Consider the following 20,757-nt stretch of genomic DNA (forward strand, 5'->3'; position numbering starts at 1 on the left):
TCAGAAATGAACCCATCTTTTGTGAATGTTAAATAGCTGCTGTCTCCTGTGATATAATTACTGGGACCTTTAATAATAGGGACCTTGGGAGCTAAAAGTATGAGCTTTATGAAAAATATTTTAATGAGTTAAAAAATGCCTCTCATTTGGGGTGATATTTGATACCCACTACAAACTTATTTATTTATTGAAAATCTATAACCCACCACTTTCCTCTCACATGAGGGAGATGCTCAAGACAGCTGACAAGAAACACCAATTGCAAAACAATTGCAGCAGTACAAACAAACATGATAGTAAAAGCGCAGGAAAAAGTGCAACAGGAAGCAAATACATAGTGGGGATCATAAACCAAAAGCCAAACAGAAGAGTCTTCAGTCACCTCCTGCAGGTGAGGGTAACTTGGGTGCCGCCATGGAGAAGGCCCTTTTGCATTTCACCACCAGGCAGGCTTGCGTTGGTGGTGGTAAATGCAAAGAGCTTTCTCAGAAGATCTTACAAGACGGGCAGATATATATGGGAGGACACAGTCCTTCAGATATTCTGGTTTCAAGCATTTTAGTGCTTTGAAAGCTAAAATTATTACCTTGAATTGTGTCATTGCAGAGTTGCTATTCTTGATGACGGTTTCTTCTTTGTCCTCTTTATTCTTGGTCTCTTTCTCTTTACTGACATTTAATCCAACTGCCTGTGACAACACAGATGATTTTGTTGGTGGTCATGATGATATATACCTGATGTTATGTCACAAACACCTGTGATCAGAATCATTAATTTTCCTACAACCAATTAAAGAGCAGTGTGGACAAATGAGGCTGAGGACAAAGACAGAAAAACAGAGCTTAGAACAAGCAATAGTCAGGAGAACAAAGAGCCACAGACAGCATCAAAACAATGCACATTGTTCAGATGCATGGAATTTCCGAATGTGAAAGAATGGCACAGCACTTGCATCTCTAAATCTTTTCTCAATGCAGTTATCAGCAATTGTCATAACTGGTGTCTCCTTAGTTAAACACAGGCAGCCTGCTGTATAGCCTGATGACTAGCTAGAAGTGCCAATGTATTATAAACTGCTTTAAACGTGTTCTTCTGCAGACATCACAACCAGAATATACACAGTTTTCTTAAATGCACTATCTCAGTGGAAACCTTAATTCTGGATCAGCAGAATATTTTTTGCTGTAGTTGTACAGTTTGTCCAATATCTATCCTAGGGCCAGTGAGTGAACCTTGGGCCAGCGCAAGTCCCTTGCACTGGCCCAGGAGGTTCACAAACGTTCCATCAAGCACGTTTGTGTCTCCTCTAGAGTCGGGTGGGTAGGCACAGGGACATGAATCCAGCCTCTGCACCAACTCTGACAGAGGGTTGCGTTGGCCGAGCTTGGCCGATGCAAGGGTTTGGGGCGTGTGGGGAAGAGGCTGCAGTCTGGGGCAGGGTGGGAGGGCGCATGGGCGGAGGTGGTCCTGGGGCAGGCAGGGAGTGGGAGGCAGGGCTGCAACCTGGCAGATATGCCAGATCCTAATCCCCATTCCCAGGCAGTGCAGAGTGGCTGCTAGCCACTCCACTCTCCTTGGACTTATGCCACCTCTGGAAGTGGCACAAGTCAGAGGAGACTCATTGGGCTGCAGTGGCTTACCTAGGGATAAGGGGAAGAGTTTCTCCTTACCTCCAGCTGAGCCACTTTGGGTCCCTATCCTGCGCTGTATCCTCTTGGCCTGCCTGTTCCAGCGCAAGATAGAATTGCACTGCATGTTAATGTAGCAATTGCTTAGTTAGCAACACATCACAAAGCATGATTTTATAATGATATGGCAATGCCATTATGACCATGTTGCAGGCAGATGGAGCACTGCAAATGTTTAGGATCATAGTAAATATAGAACAAAAGTGTGACATGCATATGCTGGCTAATTCTGAGACAGCTGCTATAAACAGTGAAATAATTTTTATTTTATTTTATTGCAGTTGAGTACTCAGGGCTTTATTTGCTTGAATGTAAATGTCCTTTATTAATAATGATGTCGTTTCCATTGGCAACAGGTGTTCCATGAGTGTTTCCTGGAACCATGTCATAACAGTGGCACTTGCAAACAAGTTGGAAGTGGATACATATGCATATGTCCTCCTGGATATTCAGGTAAATGACAGTGTGTCAAGGAGTCTAACAATCTGAGGCAGTTTGGGGGGAAAATACATATATTTTATTAAAAAGAGCTTGTGAAATGTTGGTCAGTGCTGATCATTTATAGAGTGTTTTGCATAATGTTTTGATAAATATATTAAACTCTTGTTATTTGCAAGATAAGCTTATCCATTGCTTTTCACATTTCTATTTTGTGAGAATGTTTTTCTCTTTTTCAGCCATAAGAGAAAGTCTATTAACTATTAGAATTTTTGCTCTGGAGCACAGTGATATAGGTTCCCATGACACTGTGAGGGCACCATGCCCACTGCCATGTACAGTTTTCTTTCAGTATTTAACAAATGTTATCTTCAACTTTGGTCACATACCCAGTTGGTCCTGTATATGGCTGTGTTTTGGTCACTCTGCACAGCTTTGGACCAGGGTAGCTCAAGGATCACTTTCTCCCCTACGAACCTGCTGATGCTTTAAAATCATGTGGTGTGACCCATCTTTGGTTTCCCTGCCTGCTGGGGTCGTCTGGGCAGTGACCAGGGAACAGGCTTCTCTGTTTCAGCATCTCGTTTATGGAATGCCCACTCTAGGTTTATGCACCTAGTGCTTGTCCATGTTAGTTTCTAGAACCAAATAGCATTGGTTTTAGATGCCCAGATACTTTCGGGTATTTAGATCTGCTTTTAGTTTTGGAATCATCCCTTGGTACTTTATTGTCGCTGTGCTGTTTTAGTTTATGTTGATGTCATTCTTATTTTGCTTTATTTCTTATTTATTTTGCTGTTTGTCTTGCTTTTCTTGTAAACCTCCTCAATTATGAAAAGGCAGAATGTCAATCATATGAATGGCATGTGCAGCCAGTTCCTATGTGTTATTCCTCAGCATAGGCAATCTTGAGTTCATGAAGATTTATTGGGCCCAATCCTATCCATCTTTCCAGCACTGGTTCAGCCACAATGCAGCCCCAAGGTAGGGGAACAAATATTCCCATACCTCAAGGAGGCCTCTGTGACTGCCTCCCCACCACAGGATGCAGTGTATGCCCCATTGGTATGACTGTACTGGCACTGGAATATTGGACAGGATTGGGCCTCTATTCTTAGTTAATTGTGCCTTATGCATGCTTACATGGTAAGTCTCCATGAGCTCCAGTGAGCCTTACTTCTGAGTAGATATGTATGGAACTCGACTGCCTGTCCCAGAACTTTAACTGGATCAGGCCCTTTGCATTTTTATATAGCCCACTGCCATATCTATGTCCTAAAGAAATGTGTTTAATAGACTCTATAATGCTCTGAGAAATTTACCAATTCAAGCAAAGGCAGTCTACGTAACTTTAATTTGAGCCATATTTTTATATTTATTTGAAGTTTTATTTTCCTTTTCATCTCATTTTTTCCCCATTCCTTTTAAATAATCCAAATATTTTTTTCCCTTGTGTTCTTTTGGGTTGTATTTTAGGCTTAAAATGTGAAATGGAGATTGATGAGTGCAAGTCATCCCCCTGTCTCAACAAAGGGATTTGCAAGGATGGCATTGCAGCATTCATTTGCGAGTGCCAGCCAGGCTACACAGGTGACAAACGATGAACTAAGGCATCAACTCCAGGTTGCATACATTTAATTTAAAAAAGTGTGGGTCACATTTGCTTCATCTTTAAAATCTTTTACCTTGTATGGATTTTTTTTTTCCAGATGTTGATTCTCTTCAGTGGACTAATGAGAAAATCTTTAGTATACAGATGGGGCCTTGATATCCACGGGGATCTGTTCTTGGACCCCCTGCGGATATTGAAAATCGCAGATTTTTGGTCCCTTAAGCCCTCCCAAAGGGGACTGGAGCTGTGCTTTTAGATGTGCTCCAGTCCCCTCCGGAGGGCTTTCAGAAGCCCACAGAGGCCATGGGTGTCTGCCTGCAGCCTCTGCAGCAGAATATCCCTATAGCTAAAAAAAATCTACTTCCAGTTTTCAGGTAAAAAACAGAAGTGACATTTTTATGCCCTCAAAAGGCATTAGGAGGGCTGGAGAAGCCCTCTGGGGTGGCATATATCCAAACATAGGAGCATATGAACCTGCCTTCTATCAAGACAGATGATTGGTTCTTCTAAGCCCAGCATTGTGTATTCCAACTGGCAGTTGCTCTCTGTGTTCTTAGGCAGAAGTGTTGTTCAGCTATGCTGGAGATGCCAAGTATGAACCTAGAACCTTCTATATGGAAAATATGTCAGGCTCCCAGCATATTTATTTCTCCAGCACTGTCAATATACATGGTGCTTTACACATAGTGGAAAGATAGATCTTTGGTCCACAGGACTTAACAATCTAGGTATTGACACAAGGGAGACAACAGAGGCTGGTACAAAAGAGAATGGAGATGGGGGAAGCATATTTGTTCTTTGTATCTTGTATCTTTCATTGCCAGAGGGCTGGAAGTGAATGGGCTGCTTGATAATTGAATGTGAGGTGTGGAAGATCCTCACATTGCAGCACATTCCAGCTGATGTCAGAAAAGGAGACCCTCTCTGCATTGTGCCATCATTTAGTCACTTGGGAAACACAACCAGACTAAGGGCTTGTATTTGTATAGTATGGAATTTCCTTACTAATATATGGCCATATTTTTGTGGCGTATGTTCAAGAAGAGAAAAGGGGTGGGGAGGTTTAAAACAGAGGGGATAAGATTTGTCATACGCCTTTGCCACTGGATTCACCCATCTTGTCTCCTCCCTGTACCCAGTTCCTACTCCTTCCCACTCCCTCCCCCTCCCGGCCCACAGCCTAACCCCATTTCTGACTTACTGGTGCCATTTGCTGTTTTGGACAGCAACCCAGTGATGCGCTATGTGGTGTCTTTTTTTTTTGCAATGCCATAGGTTAGGTTGTGCTGCTGGAACATTAGTTCTGGCAGCCCAGTCCAGTCATAGCTTTGGACTATTTGTCTATGCTTAATTATATATAGAATACTTACCTATTTATTTCTCAGTCAAGGTACTACACCTTTACCAGCTGTGTGACAGGCAGAGAAACAGATGCAACATTCCCTGTCACAGCAATTTCATTTGGGAAAAAGCTGTATCTTTTCATTGAGTTTCTGCCTGTTGTGTCATTTTTAAACAGCTTCTGACATTTCTTTTCTAAAAAATGTCATTGTCTGCAAATGTTCTAACACTCAGGCTGCAATCCTAACCACACTTTCCTGACAGTAAGCCCCATTGAACAAAATAGGACTTACTTCTGAGTAGACCTGGTTAGACTTGTGCCCTCAATGAGTTACAGTTGACAGTCATCTTAATGCAGTTATCTTCTTAATGGCAGTATCTACAAACATAAGATACTGATTCAGATTCTGTAGATTTTGTATCCATCCTATGCTAAATGCCCCCCATTAGGAACTCAGTGAACTTCTTGGTGTTGCCTGCTTGATATTGCAAAAGGAGAGGTACTGAATTGTGCAATACATGACTGGCTCAGCCTGAGGTGTCATAAGTTGTGTAGGCCACTCATAGAGTAATGACCAGATGGCCCACTATGTAATCTGGGGATGTGTGGGTGGAAAGACATGAGAGCTCACGTAATATGTGGCAAGAAAGAAAACTAAAATACGAGGTGGCTTAAAATAAATATACCCTTTAACAACAATCCTGGGACTGTCTATGTCAGTATTTTCAGGTCTGCTTCTTTCATGTGTGAGTACATGTGTGTGAACTTGCTCTTGTGCCATGAACATATTCTGTAACTTATTTTAAGGCTTACTATGTGAAGAAGATGTAAATGAATGCAGTTCTAATCCATGTCTGAATCAAGGAACCTGTACTGATGGCACCAATGCCTATCAGTGCTCATGTGCAAAAGGATTCACAGGTAAGTTGCACATATGTTAGTTTGTATTGACATTAGGGTTGCCAATATTTTACTAGCCATATAGCTATTTATGGTGGGAAGTGTGTTCTGCTGTTGTAAAGGGCAGCCTAGTCTTAGTTAAGATTGGGTTGTAATTAATCTGCATGTTCTTTTGCATTTCTTGAAAAATTCTTTTTGTTTTCATCTGTACTGTTTTTAATCTCATAGTCCCTGAAATCTAGAAATTGCTTGATTGTAATTTCATACTTTTGATGTGATTTTTTCCCCCTTATTCAGTGCAAGCTTTTCACTTTGTACCTTTCTTCTCAGGTGCACATTGTGAAACAGAGATAAATGAATGTCTTTCAAACCCCTGTTTAAACAAAGCAATCTGCGAAGATCAGATTGGTGGTTTCCGTTGCAAGTGTGCATCTGGGTTTAGTGGTTCCCTCTGTGAAAAAAACATTAATGAATGTCTCAGCAGACCTTGCAGAAATGGAGCCACATGCAAAGATGGTATCAATGGCTACAGGTAAAAAAAAAAACTATGGGAACTGGCTTCATTTTATGTGATGTATTCAAAGCTTCAACACATATTGCACCTCATTATCAGATTGTGCTCCCTTTCACACACACAGTTTTGGAATCACTCAGGGTTCCTGAATTGGACACCCCTGTTGCAACTCTCTCCACTTCTGCAGTTATCCTCTCTGGAGGGGGAAGTGGGCCTTAAAGATTCATATGAGAGTCACATAGACACAAATCCCAAGAGGAGTAGGAAGCACCCATGTTTGCACTGCATGCCTTCATTTTTTTGCAAGAGCTACCCGCCTTGGGCCGAAGAGCTGGCAGCATATGAACCAGCCCTGCCAAAGGCTGTAGAGCACATGCTAAAGAAAATCTATTTAGATGTAACCTTCTCAGCTGTTTCCTCAATGGATGCAATTCCAGAGCTGCTGCCTCAAACATCATGGCTCAGTGGAACATTGACTAAGGGTGCAATCCTATCCTGCACTGAAACAAGCAAGCCAAAAGGCTTACACTGTATCCATCGCAGGGTTGGGGCCAGAATCGGCTCAAAGAGAGGCAAGGGGAAACTTTCCCCCTTACTTCTGAGTAAGGCTCCCTTCCCCCTATGGGTCTCCTCAGACTTGCGTCACCTACTGAGGTGGCACGAGTCAGGAGAGTGGAGCAACTTCAAGCCGCTCCAAACTCCCCGGGAACAGGGGTTGCAATCCAATATAACTGCTGGATCCCAGTCCCACCCCCCTGGGGCCACCCACTGCCTGCCCTCCCCCTGCTTCAGAACTCCCGCCTCCTCCCCGCCCACCCCAGAGCCTTGCGTCAGCCCAGCTGGGCCAACACAAGGCTTGTTGCATCCATCTGTGCAGAGGCTTGTGTCACGCCGGCCTTGCCAACTTCCAAGGAGATGCAAACATGCTTTATGGCATGATTGTGACCCTCCTGGACCGGTGTAAGTCCCTTGTGCAGCTCAGGATTGCACTGCACAGCAGTGGGAGATGTTCCCAGTCTTGTCTCAGTCATGTTCCTAGTCTTGTCTGGTTGGAATACCCTTTCCATGCTCAAAGCTTTTGGGGAGACACGATACAGTCCAAAGAGAACTGGGATGAGAAGAAGGTGATCCCAATGGCAAGCAACTTTGTTTTGTGAAATCACTGGTATTTCGTTTGGACTGCAGTACAAAACAGTGCTTTGGGGTTTTGTTTACAGATGTCATTGTGTCACAGGATACATGGGGTCACAGTGTGAAGTGAACATCAATGAATGTGAATCTAATCCATGTGCAAATCAAGCAACCTGTGTGGATGCCTTGAACGCGTACATTTGCAAATGTCCCCCTGGCTTTACAGGCAGCAGGTGTGAAACAGGTACACAAGATCATAGTGTGAGCAAACCCAGTTCTGTACAGAGTCTCTGGGCAACAATTGTGAAAGCTTGAATTGATTAAAAAATGACTTCCATGAGTGTAGTAGATTATGCAATTGGCAGTGTAAATAATAAAAAAAAATTGGATGTTGAGACCAGCCATGTTAGAGAAATACTTTGCAAATGAAAAAAATATATAAAATCTTCCCTCTCCCAATTTCGTTTTATTTTATTTTTTTTATAAATTCACAAATCTCCCCTGTTATATTTAGATTTCCTCAAAATACTTTAGTTATTTACAAAAGGTTTTCCACACATATCCTTTTGTTCTGGTTTGAACTAGCATACATATTGTAATAACTAAACTAAGGGCATAATCCTAACCGAGTATACTCAGAAGTAAGTCCTATTTTGTTCAATGGGGCTTACTCTCAGGAAAGTGTGGTTAGGATTGCAGTCTAAAGCTTGCACTGGCCTTATTTAATCGGCACTGTGCAATAGGGAAAATTGGTTCAGACAGTTGTCGGGCCACAGATGTCTTGGTGATGTGGTGGGCAAAAGGTCATGAATATTATCACCTTGTGATAGCCTAGTGATGTCAGATTCAAAGCAAATCCTTATTCGTTTCTGAGGTTGGTGCTCACTGTCTGTAGACATGGGACTTGCTATAGAGCTGCAATCCTTAAAAGAGAGTATTTGATATCTTTCTACTATATGATCTGAAAGGTGCATGTATATGTGGGCTAATTACAAGCACAGGGTTTCTCAAAATTGACCTCTGTAAGTCATGAATATTGCAACACAGATGGAAGGACCAAGTCCCTTCCATTTTTCTTCTGTTCAATTTTAAAGTAAAATATTAGCAAGCAAGCCACTGACCCAGTAAAATGTGGATTATTTATTTATTTATTTATTTAGCTACATATATATCCCACCTTTCTCCCTGAAGGGACCCAAGGCAACTTACAACAATAGTTAAAAAGAATACCAAAAAAAAATTAAAAACTTAATTAAAAACAAGGTTTTTAACACATTCACAGATCTGAATATTTTCCCTGTTTGTTGCAGAACAGTCTTCTGGATTTAATCTAGATTTTGAAGTCTCTGGAATCTATGGTTATGTGTTGCTTGATGGTGTCCTCCCTTCACTAAATGAAATCACTTGTGCATTCTGGATGAAATCCACCGATACTACTAATTATGGGACTCCAATTTCTTACGCAGTGGAAAAAGGAAGTGACAATGCATTTCTGCTTACGGATTACAACGGGTATATGAAATAGCAACATTGCCTTCTTAACTTCTAGACCAGCTTCTTTGTTCTTGGGGGGGCCATTTAATTCTCCTGATGCAGTTGTCTATTTTACTGCACAATTTAATGCCTTTGTTGCTAGTGAGGCTCTCCAGTGAAATTGGCACTGACTAACACTACGGGCTTCTCTGTTGTAGAGCACTTACACTCAGACCGGCTGGGGCACTCCATTAAAAAACAAAATAGAAATGTGACATTAAAATGTGATACAACTTTTGAAAATATTGGGGGCAGTGGTCAGCATAAGCAAAACTGGATAAAATATTTACCACACCTTGATTAAAAATTTAGTCAAGCCACCCAGGGAGCAGATGAAACTGCTTTGCAGGCCACCAGCTTACCATTCTTGTTCCTGAACACAAGTTGATCTGAGCTATTATCCTTTAAAAAGACACAAATCCCTGTAAAGCTAGGGGCTTTTATCTTTGTGGTTCATAATATCTGAACTCAACATTTTCTTGTAAGAATCTCGCATAAACCACTACAGATGTTATTTACAACTCAGTTTCTCTTGGTTTTCAATTACTCCAGGTGGGTTCTTTATGTGAATGGGAAGGAGAGTATTACAGATTGTCCTTCTGTGAACGATGGCACTTGGCACCACATTGCTGTCACCTGGACAGCTGTTAATGGAGCGTGGAGAGTGTATATTGATGGAAAATTATCTGATGGTGGTAGTGGCTTGTCTGTAGGAACAGAAATTCCTGGTATTTCTCCTTTCATATTTACTCAGTTCTGTTTTATTTTCTTAATATTTATTGCAAAGCATTTTGATTGAGAAGTTGTTTGGGTTGAAGCTGCCTTATTCCAAATTCCAAATAAAACCATTGAACCATCTGTCTGCTCCAACTGGCAGTGAGCATGCATTCTGTCTCTGACCCTTCTACTCACATGAAATACCTTCTGTGCATTTAATTATAATTAAAAAGATAGGACTATGGCAAAGTTTCCCAAACTGGAGAATTGTGACACCCTAGCCAGGGAAGCCCTGTCTCTGCCCCATTAAGGGGCAGGGTGATGGGGAAGATAGCGATACGATCACTAGGATCACATCATTGTGGGGGAAAAAGGGGGCTTTTAAACTCACTATTAGAAGTGCTGGCCTTCTGGGGGGTGCAGGGAACCCACAGATGCCTCTGCAGTGCTCCCCAGGCCTCAGAACATCTAAAAATAGCAATCATGAAACCAGAAGTGGGTCACGATCGCCATTTTTCTATAACCATCACGTCACTGCTTTACCCCTCTCTCGCAGTGACTTACAATGGTTCCCAAACTCCTGAAGACTTTTGGAACTGCTGGGCTATGGTATAGAAAAATTCAAGTCAATACTGAAAAGGTGACCATCTGAAACCAACTGAGATTATGGATCATATAAATATCCTAATTATGAACCAGATCATTCACTTGAGGTTGATTTATACTTTACCTTTGCAGCATCTAAGCCATTCTGCACAGTCTGGTTGCATGCCACTCCAACGACATCTGAAACCTCATTGGGATAATCATTAGTTGCCTTCCATGATAGTACAGTGCTGTCCATTTGTTGGTCATGCAGAAGTAGTTCCCATGCTGCAAAGGTACTGTGTAAATTGGGCTGAACCAACCTCACCTGAGAATCCATAAATTGGGTAGCATTTGTCCTCCATCAAATACTGTACACTTGTGTTAGCTGTGTCTCATCCCAGATTGAACCCTATTGAAACTACCACATCAGTACTGAGAACCAAGTCCACTTCTTCATCAGTACAGGGGTGCCCTGCCTTCTCTAAAGACTGCTTAACTGATGAAAGTTACTGAAATTGTTCAGGTTTTCATTGATCAGACACAAAGTGTGCTAGCTGCTGTTTATGCTGTTCTTTCTTTCCTTTGCATATAGGTGGGGGAGCATTAGTTCTTGGACAGGAGCAAGACCAAAGAGGAGAAGGATTCAATCCAGCTGAGTCTTTTGTTGGCTCAATTAGCCAGCTTAACATTTGGGATTATATTCTGTCCCCAGAACAAGTAAATATATAGCATCTATTTGGTTTCTTAAAGGCTTGTCAGAATATTGTGCAAGGCCTGAAAAACTACAGTAACTTTCTCAACCCAGGCTCAAATCCTATCCAATTTTCTAGCACTGGTGTAGCCGTGCCATTGAGGCACGTGCTGCATTCTGCAGCGTGGGGAACAGTCGCGGAGGTCTCCTCAAGGTAAGGAAACATTCCCTTTTCTCAGGGCTACATTGTGGCTGCACCGGCACTGGAAAGTTGGTTAGGATTGGGCCTCCAGTCCCTCTCTCATGACGGTTCAGACATAATACTAAACCATGCTTTTCTGTTACATGCGTGAGCAGGTATGAGCTTCAGGCACCTGTGTTTTGCCTCCCTCTCCTGTTACATGCCATGATTTCTGCTCTTCATGGCTTTTAGCAGCCCTAGTTTTGCCATTCCGTCAAACTTAGAAGAATTGTTTGCTTGCAAATAACTTATTTGTACTTTTAAACACCTTCATTCTTATTTTTAGCCAAGTGGCTTTGGTGGCAGTAATTTGTCAGGTGGTCCCAATTTGAAAAACACATGAATTGCAGTGTGCTGTGGTTGCTGTGTCCCATGCACTGATTACTTGGGGCTTTTCCATATTATCACTAAAAGTATGTATGCTGCAAGTGACTTTACAATAAAAATAGCATGATATTTGAATACAGTCAAAAGGTTGGAGGGAGGGGGAAGGACATACACTTATTGCTGAACTCCTGTGCTGGCAAACACATTTTGTATAGTCACAATTTGTGGATCCATATGGGCCCTGAAAATGGACCCAGGGTGTTATAGTGACGCACCATGGCACATAATTGCTTGATGAAGTCTAACATTGCCATCTACAACTGTAGCTACATCTGTATAATCCAATCTGTTCACTTTTGCTATCATGGACATTGACAAAAACAGAGTGGATGGGTGCTCAATAAATATATAAAGGCTACTCTTATGTTCTGTGTAAATGTTTCCAGAGGATTAGTAACTCTGTTGCATCAGAGATAATAATAATAATAATAACTCGGTATTTATATACCGCCTTTCTGGTCATCTGATTACTCCTCTGACTTTATTCAAGGCTGTTTACATAGGCAGCATTTCTAAATCCCTCAAGGGGATTTTTACAATCATAAACGGTTCTCTCTTTCAAGTATCACACAACATTTCAGATGGATCTTCCAGGTCGGATCTCACTTCTGGCCTCCAGTGCCTCCCACGCAGGCTGACAGCAGCTCCATCTCTCACATGGAGGGCAGCCAAGATACTTTTTCGCTCAGAGCAGATGAAGTAACTCGGCTCAGCTTGTCAGCTGCTTCAAGGTCTCACCGTTCAGGGAGCTGCCGGTGTTCTCAAACTGGCGACCTTCTGATGTTATCTTCGGGCTAACGGAGGTTCTACCCTCTAGACGAGACGTCCTGCCCTGATAATAGATTTGTGTCACCGTAAAGATTTATTATCACATAAGTTTTCTGGAGTAGGTGCTACTTCATCTGATGTATGAAGTGTTACCCTCTCTTTGTGTATATGTACAAAGATGATTATGGGGGAGGAGGAATAAAATGGAAACAATGAGGCCAAAATGGCCACAAACTCCAAGTAACACAGTTGTAGGGCTATGTGGGATTACAGCTGCATTTGTATAAGCTTCTCTGACGGGTCTCACACCTTAAAGCAGTGGTTCCCAAACTTTTTCAACAGACTAAGCTACTGGGCCATTGGCCATGGCTCCCCATTAGGGCTACAATCCTATACATTGTTTAGGGCAGTGGGTTTTTCACAAGGATTCTGCAGCTCCCATGGCTGGTTTCCACAGCTTCCCAAGGAGCTACGGCTCACAGTTTGGGAACCACTGCTTCTTGCATACCTAAACTGTAATATGCAATGAAGTAACAAAATGAAGTGAACAAAATATTTATAACTGTTATCCCCCATGCTGTTCCCCTTCATGTATATCTGAGGAATACACTTTGTTAGTCCAATGAAGAGTGTTCTTGTCCATGAATGCTTATTCCACAACACATGGTTCTTGAAAGTGCCACAAGACTTTTCCTCTGGAATCTGGGGGGAAAAAACATTCTGTCTCCAGCCCTGTCTGCAACTAATTTCCTTGAGAGCAGGCTTGACTATCTTTTCTGTTAGAAGACTGGAACTTTTAATCTTCAGTTTAACTCTGTGTGTGTCTGTGCGTGTCCCCAGTGGATAATATGTCACTTTAAACAAGTTCTTGACTGAAAACAGTGCCAGTGTCTGCAGTCAGTCAGCTTAGGATGTTGTCAACTTGGTTAAAGGGCTAAAATTATTATATAACAGATTTGATATATTGCTATGGCAGCCTTCTACAACTACTTTTTACTTCCTAATGAAACATTTCAGGGCTGCTTCTTATATTACATTTTCTGAAAATGGATAATATAAATGGATAGTATTTCTCTATTTCTGCCTGACGCATATCTCCAGTTAACAGACTTTTTTCACTGAGTGTATTGGGTAGGAAATGCACATTATACTTTACATGGAATTGTTTAAATTAGTTATATATGCCATTTTTCTGGTGAGGGAAATTTTAGATGGATTGAAATCTCAAGTTCCTGAACGTCCAGAATTGTCCTCCCATTGTGTTCCCTGACTAATCAAAATACCATTATGCTGTCACATTTAAAACATACCTCCTGGTAAACCCTAGGGTCTCCTTGGACATACGCCACCACTTTTGGTAGCCTATGTCCACAGAGAAAAAATAGGTGGGGATAGGATCTGGCACGCGCCATTACCATCAGATCCACCACCTCCACACCACCTGCAGTTGACTAACTGCAACTATTCTGCCCTTCATTTTGCAATGGTCAAATAGGCAAACACTATAAAAAAGGAAAATATGCCCATTTCTGATTTAAGCAGGCCAAAATCAATGAAGCTGTTGTTAGTTTCAGGGGGCCTGCAGATTATGGCCTAGATTTGAAACTAAGATGTCTGAGGAAAATGTTTTTTTCCAGTAAATGCCTCCCAGCACTAATTAACAAGTATTTATCTGTCCGTCTCTTTTGAACCTTAAGGTGAAATCCTTGGCTATTTCTTGTCCAGAGGAACTCCAAAAAGGCAATGTGTTGGCCTGGCCAGATTTCCTTCCTGGAGTTGTTGGAAGGGTGAAGATAGATCCAAAAAGCATCTTCTGTGCTGGTTAGAATTTTCATCTCCTAAAAGTATTGTCATATAATGCAGTAATTTTTTTTTTAAAGAATATGTTTGGGAAACTCTGGTGTCAATTGGAAGCTTATTATGAGTTCCTTGGTGAGAAAATCAGTAATGGTAGACAGTCCTCCCTAAAAGATAGCTTGTCTGATATTGCTAACATTCATCTGCATTGCAACCAAGAGTGCTAGGTGTATGCTAGTGTGCTCTCAGTTTATATGGAGTAATGATGAGGCCCAACAAGGGGTTATACCAAGAAAAGGTGAAGCCTGCAAATACAAAGAAGATTTATTAATAAATTGATGATCAGATTCCTAGCATGTTTCAAATATCTGTGTACCTCTTCTGAGGTAATATCCATCATCTTATTAGTAGTAGAACACTTGAAAGTAACACTTCAGTCTAACTTAGTCCCTAGAAAACCTTCTTCTAAGTAAATCGCTTTGATCAAGATTTATGCAAATTTCCCTAACAAACACACAGATGTTCTAAACACATCAGAAAATTGAAAATTGATTAATTGATTTATTAATAAATCTTCTTGCATGTATTGGCTTCACTTCTATTTGTTTTTCAGCACTCCTCATAAACTGTGTATCATAGACAATGAGCCTGAACATTCTATAATGCACAGAAGTCCCATGGGAGACAAGTCATTGTGAAAAGCATTCCCTGAAGGTACAAAATTTGAAAATCATTTGGATAATATATTGTTACGAGGCATAAAGCCTGTTATACAATTACCCTGAGGCCCACTGCTCTTGCATTTATGCATTTGATAATTTAATCACTGGAACATTCAGTGTTCATTTTTCAAATTCCACTGTTGTGTAATAAAAGTTCATTGAGACCACAAGCAAAATATTTATGATTTCCTGTATTGAGATGTTGAAAGACCAGCACTGGGTCAGATAGGAGAGATTTCCAGTCATTCTTTGAAACAGTAATGCAAGTCTCTTGGCTCCTTATTCTGTTGTCATGTAGTTGTGAAAATTGTTCTAAGCTTGTGTGTTGCCATAGAGAATGTCCAATGATTTCTTAAAGTGTGTCTTGAGGAAGTGCAGATCACCTTATAGTTTGAAAGAGTTGATAAGGTTGCTGTGAAATGTTTGTCAGTCTGTCGTACTCCCAGCTCTTTACTGATCACTCCCATGATTCTATCCCTCCGATTCACCAAGTATATATAGACCAGATGAAGTATAGCCCCTCAAAACCTCGCTCATCTGAAGAGTGAATAGATGATTCAGCAGCAGTGTAAATAAATTCCACTGCTAGAAGAAGATGGAAATGTATGCTATACAGCCATTCCGGATTGCTGGAATTCTTACCATTTGATGTTCTTTGTCTGTATGTGTCAATGCTAGTTCCTTGTGTTAGTATATGTTTCTTTGCCTGCAGATTGCCAGCCGTTAGAAGGCTCCATACCTCATCTGAGGACTTCATCAACAGACTTAAAGCCAGGGTCAAAAATCTCCCTCTTTTGTGACTCTGGTTTCCACATAGTGGGGAATTCTGTTCAACACTGTTTAAATTTAGGACAGTGGAATCGGCCTCTTCCATTCTGTGAAAGTAAGTGGATGGTCCTAGAAATTTTACTTCAGAATGTACTGAAGTGTTAGTCAGAAAACCTCAAATCCAAGAGTCAGTGGTAAGCAAGTCATTTAGGAACTTCTAAAAGTTACCTTCTAGTTACTACTATCAGATCAAAACAGATTCAGTAAGCTTGCTATAGCAAAACTGGTTGCAAATATGTGTACATGTGTATGTGTGCACAATCCTTGCTCATTAAACAAGTCTATAGTTTCCTGGGTCTTGAGAGTTCCATCACTTGGATGTCAGAGCTAAAAAAGCCCTGTCACATGTCCCAACCTACTAAACCTTTGAGGGGCATGTGGACCAGAGCTTCTGATCATTACTATATCTGGGGAGGCTTCCAAGGAAAAGCAGAAGTGGAGATGAGCACTTCCTGTTGTCTACATATGCTTTAAATTGTGTGCTTTAAATTGCCCACAGTCCTTCATCCCCACTTGTATCATAATTCAGCAATAATACAATTCTATCTCAAAAGTCTTCTGCCATCATCTCCAGAAAACAAATTCCAGTGATAATTATTTGAAACAAAAACATTATTTGCTTAAAAATATCCCTGAAATGTGCAGTGCAACTTATGAAACGTTTTTAAAACTATATAATTCAACAACATCCTAGTTACAGTTCAAAATTAGAGCAATTGAGAGACATTAGCAACTTTTAGAATTCCTTCATGTTTCAAAAGTAGCATGCAGGGTGGTTGCAGGGGAGAGTGTATTCCAAAAGAGAATGGAAAAGAACATTACGCACACTTTCTGGAATTATGGGGGTCAAAGTCATTGACTTCTGTAGACTTAGTATAAGTGAAGGCAGTTGGAATTAAATTCTCCCCAGGAAATTTAATGGCAACTGTGTCAAGAAGAGATTAAGTGAATATATGTGATCTGCTAATACATTTATACATGTATTGTCTGGCTGCAGGGATTAGCTGTGGGGTGCCTCCACCATTAGAAAATGGCCTTTACTCTGCTGAAGATTTCTTTGCTGGTAGCACTGTTACCTACCAATGCAACAGTGGCTATTACTTATTGGGAGATTCAAGAATGCTTTGTAACGACGATGGAAGCTGGAATGTCATTTCACCATCATGCCTTGGTGAGTTTGAGGCATACTGTGGACTAAAATCCCTGCTTATTGATCTCACACACTCACTCACAAACACACACACACACACACACACACACACTATACCATCTCACAAACTGCTTTTGAAAGTCCATTCCTTTCAAGACAGTTTATTATGCAGCATGGTGAGCTGCTGGTCAAGAAGCATAAAGTCCCCGGCCATCGTGGACACACAGAACCTTGGATGTGGTTCTTTGAATCCTGGCCATCGAATGTATGTGGCCCACTAGGTATTTCTTTCACAGTGCATTGGTTTAATTCAGGACTCTCCAGACTCTGGCCCATGGGCTGGATCTGGCGCCCTGCCTTTTCCCTCCCCTGTGTGAACGGCGGTTACCGTTCCGCGGAGGAACCTTCCTTCCCTGTCACCAATCTCCCCTGAACTGTGCTCTGGCCAACTGCTTCCGGCTTCTGTCACCCCAGCAGCCATTGTGCCCCCATTTCCGGGAAAGCACAGCTGGTCAGGGTGCAGTTTGGGGGAGCTCAGCAGTGGGGAAGGAAGTCTTCCCAGTAGAATGGTAAGCACTGGTTGCTCTGGGGACACCTTTCCCAGAGCACAGCAGTCCCTGCTTTGGAGACCGCTGGTTTATATGGATACAAATGGCATTGTGGGTATATATCAGGTAGCACTTAGGGAACAATCCTAACCCATTTTCCAGCACTGACATATAGGCAATACAGCTCCTAGGTAAGGAAACAAACATTCCCTTACTTTGAGAATGTCTCCATAAATGCCCCCCAACTGCAGGATGCAGCACATGTCCCATTGGCACAGCTATGCCAGTGCTGGAAAGTGGGTTCGGATTTGAAATAATTTTCAAGACACTGCTTATAGTAGGAAGAATGTGTGTTAGTGTTCTGATATTGCTCAGCGTTTATTTCAGTTAATAGTTTGTGATGAATTGTTATATGCATAGAAAGCTACAGTGTTTGTAAAGAAAATAAAGCACAAACCTTGCACATTTTACATGCATATTTTTAGTATATCTTGGTAGCATGAAAGTCACTATCCGTACCAGGCAACAAGGCCAGGTTAAGAGACTCAGAGACAATAAAAATGTGTGAGACTCCAAGGGTGATGGTGGCATTATCATTCCTGGATTTGTCCTCCTAACCCTTCCCAATTGAAATCAATGGAGACACGGAAGTGTTGGTTGATTTCAAAAGTATGTTTAGTAGTACAGGTCCAACCTTGTTGTACATGGATTTTTTATACACGGTTTTGACTCAATATGAACGGCCACTGCAAATGAGAAGGAATGAGCTGATTCCTGGAGAAGGGGAAAAATGCACCCCTTTAATATCACAGTTTTTAAAACTGCTTTTCTTACTATTGTAGACAGACAGTCATGCAAGTGATTACAGCATAACCTAATTATCCATGGATTTTTCACCTACAGAAAAATCCATGGATTTTTCTATGTCAACATGATGGGAAGGGCCCTTTAAATTAAAAGAAAACAGTTGTTTAACAATAGCCTTGTTCATGCAAGAGAGGACAGCCGACTGACAATCCATCAACCATTCTCTCTCCAGTCACTTAGAATGTCTTCACTTCAATGACCCCTCCCTTCCCTGAACATGTGGAAGAAAGATAACTTTGCTCTGGGTGAAAGGAGGGGTCGCTGGCTTGGAGTGAAGCCTTTCTAAGTCCCTGGAGAGAGACTGATTGATGGATTGTCTGCTTAATGACTCCATCTTAAATCACAAAGGTCATCAAAGCTGTTTTTAAATCACCTAGCAAATTGTTTTTTAGATGGATTTGCTTTAATGCGATTTTTGCCATCCACGTGAGTTCTGGGAACGGAACCCTCACGAGTAATGAGACTCAACCTGCATACTCTTTAGTATGTAGTGCCAATAACAGCTGGCATGGAACAATAACAACACACCACTGAAGACCCTTGGGGCAAGAGCATCTGCAACAGTGAGTTGCAGTTTGCTTCTCACCAGACATTTTCAGGGTGTAGTATTTCTGTCCCCCTATGTAAACCAATTCACCAATGGTTCCCAAACTGTGAGCCATGGCTCCCCACAGAAACCAACCAGGAGAGCCATGGAATCTTTGTGAAAAACCTTCTGTCCTATACAGTGTATTGGATTGTAGCCCTAATGGGGAGCCATAGCCAATAGCCCAGCAGTTCAAGGGAGCTACCATCAAAAAAGTTTGGGAACCACTGCAGTATACAGAAGGAGAAAAAGAAGCTCTCCATAGCCAGATTTTTCTTGTCTTCATGGAACTAACCTTGGACAGCCGGAGATCAGTGGCAGAGCTTGCAAGCTGCCCTGATCCCTAGGTAAGTGCAGCCAGGGGTGGGGTGTAAGCTGATCATTCTTCTCTGACTAGGATTTTAAACCAAGCCAGAGAAAAATTTAGGACCATGTAATACTTGCCTTCCCATTGGGATGATTATTACCAAGCCCCTGGTGCTTGTTTCCAAGCCCAGCATCTTTAGTTTGAAGAAAGTGAAAATGTGGCATCACTTTGCAGCTCTGGGGTTGAGTGAGGAGTTCCAGGCATTAGAGTCAGCAAACACAAATGGAAGGAAACTTTTAAGGGACTAGGAGACCTTCATGCATTCCAGGTTGAAAAGGTCAGAAGTAGGGATGCCGCAGTATTTGAGAGCAGACAGACATATAGAAATTATATTAATAACACTGCTCTAGAAATTATTGGTTTGCAGATGTTGATGAATGTGCAGTTGGATCAGACTGTGACAGACATGCTTCCTGCATTAACACAAATGGGTCCTACATCTGTACCTGCATCCATCCTTATTCGGGAGATGGCAAGAACTGTACAGGTAAAGGGGAAAATGTACAAAATAGTTTGGAGTGGGTGGGTGAAGGAGACTTGGAGCCTTATCCTGATCTCTTCAGTACTAGCAGTACGAGCGTTCCCAGTGATGGTTGTTGTAAACGTGCCATAAAGCATGTTTATGGCACCCTGGGAACACCAGTGCCAGTTGGCTCTAAGCCTTAGCACTGCAGGAATGGCTGGCTGGTGCTTCTACAGGACTGGCCAGAGATAAGGGTTTTCAGGGCAGAGAGAGGCAGGGAGTGGGTGAAACAGGGCAGAGGGAGAGGAGATAAGTCCCAGGAGGGTGTGGAACTGGCGGAGGAGGCCTCTGCCAGATCCTGTGCTCTGTGTCAGGCTGAAAAGTCTGACATGGAGCTCCTCCAGTCTGCAACAGCAAAATAGCTGGCACAGGCAGGAGGAGACCCATTGCCGGGCCTGCACCCTTACCCAGGAGAAGGGAATGAACATTCCTCCAAGGAGACCTCCAGTGGCTGCCGTGGTGCCCATAGGATGCAGCAGTAGCCATTTGGTGCCACTGCTCCTTTAGGCACCGGGCAGCTTAGAATTGGGTTGCCCCCCAGTTTGTACAGCATAAACACAAGAAAATCTTAGTTTAGTGGTGGTTCCCTATTGAAATTCATTGCTGAGGTTACTTGCCTCACAAAGTAAATAGCAAAACTACAATGAATTTGAATGGGATTGGATTGGGGCATTTGTTGTTTTAGTATCTGTATCTCCTATTTATTTTCTACTTTTAAAAACCTACATTGATAATAGTTGTGTGTTTTTTTTAGGAAGAGCCACAAAATGAGTTTCAGAACTAGTGTCTTTCTTGAAACAAAATCAAGATTTTTAAAAA

The 20,757-nt window shown here is 41.9% G+C and overlaps 1 protein-coding gene across 2 annotated transcripts in view; it reads left to right on the forward strand.

The window, feature by feature from the left end:
- Nucleotides 1-20,757, forward strand: part of SVEP1 (sushi, von Willebrand factor type A, EGF and pentraxin domain containing 1) — a 128,921-nt gene that overhangs the window by 70,151 nt on the left and 38,013 nt on the right. For both annotated transcript variants that reach the window (XM_066613523.1, XM_066613524.1), the window contains exons 21-32: nucleotides 2,045-2,141; nucleotides 3,603-3,716; nucleotides 5,888-6,001; nucleotides 6,311-6,512; nucleotides 7,712-7,869; nucleotides 8,936-9,137; nucleotides 9,711-9,886; nucleotides 11,056-11,180; nucleotides 14,248-14,371; nucleotides 15,782-15,952; nucleotides 16,895-17,068; nucleotides 19,783-19,902. In XM_066613523.1, the coding sequence (XP_066469620.1) occupies nucleotides 2,045-2,141; nucleotides 3,603-3,716; nucleotides 5,888-6,001; nucleotides 6,311-6,512; nucleotides 7,712-7,869; nucleotides 8,936-9,137; nucleotides 9,711-9,886; nucleotides 11,056-11,180; nucleotides 14,248-14,371; nucleotides 15,782-15,952; nucleotides 16,895-17,068; nucleotides 19,783-19,902 (1,777 nt within the window). The remainder of the gene's footprint in view (nucleotides 1-2,044; nucleotides 2,142-3,602; nucleotides 3,717-5,887; nucleotides 6,002-6,310; nucleotides 6,513-7,711; nucleotides 7,870-8,935; nucleotides 9,138-9,710; nucleotides 9,887-11,055; nucleotides 11,181-14,247; nucleotides 14,372-15,781; nucleotides 15,953-16,894; nucleotides 17,069-19,782; nucleotides 19,903-20,757) is intronic.

This window comes from Tiliqua scincoides, chromosome 2 (genome assembly GCF_035046505.1).
Source record: "Tiliqua scincoides isolate rTilSci1 chromosome 2, rTilSci1.hap2, whole genome shotgun sequence".
In the NCBI taxonomy this organism is placed as follows: domain Eukaryota; kingdom Metazoa; phylum Chordata; class Lepidosauria; order Squamata; family Scincidae; genus Tiliqua; species Tiliqua scincoides.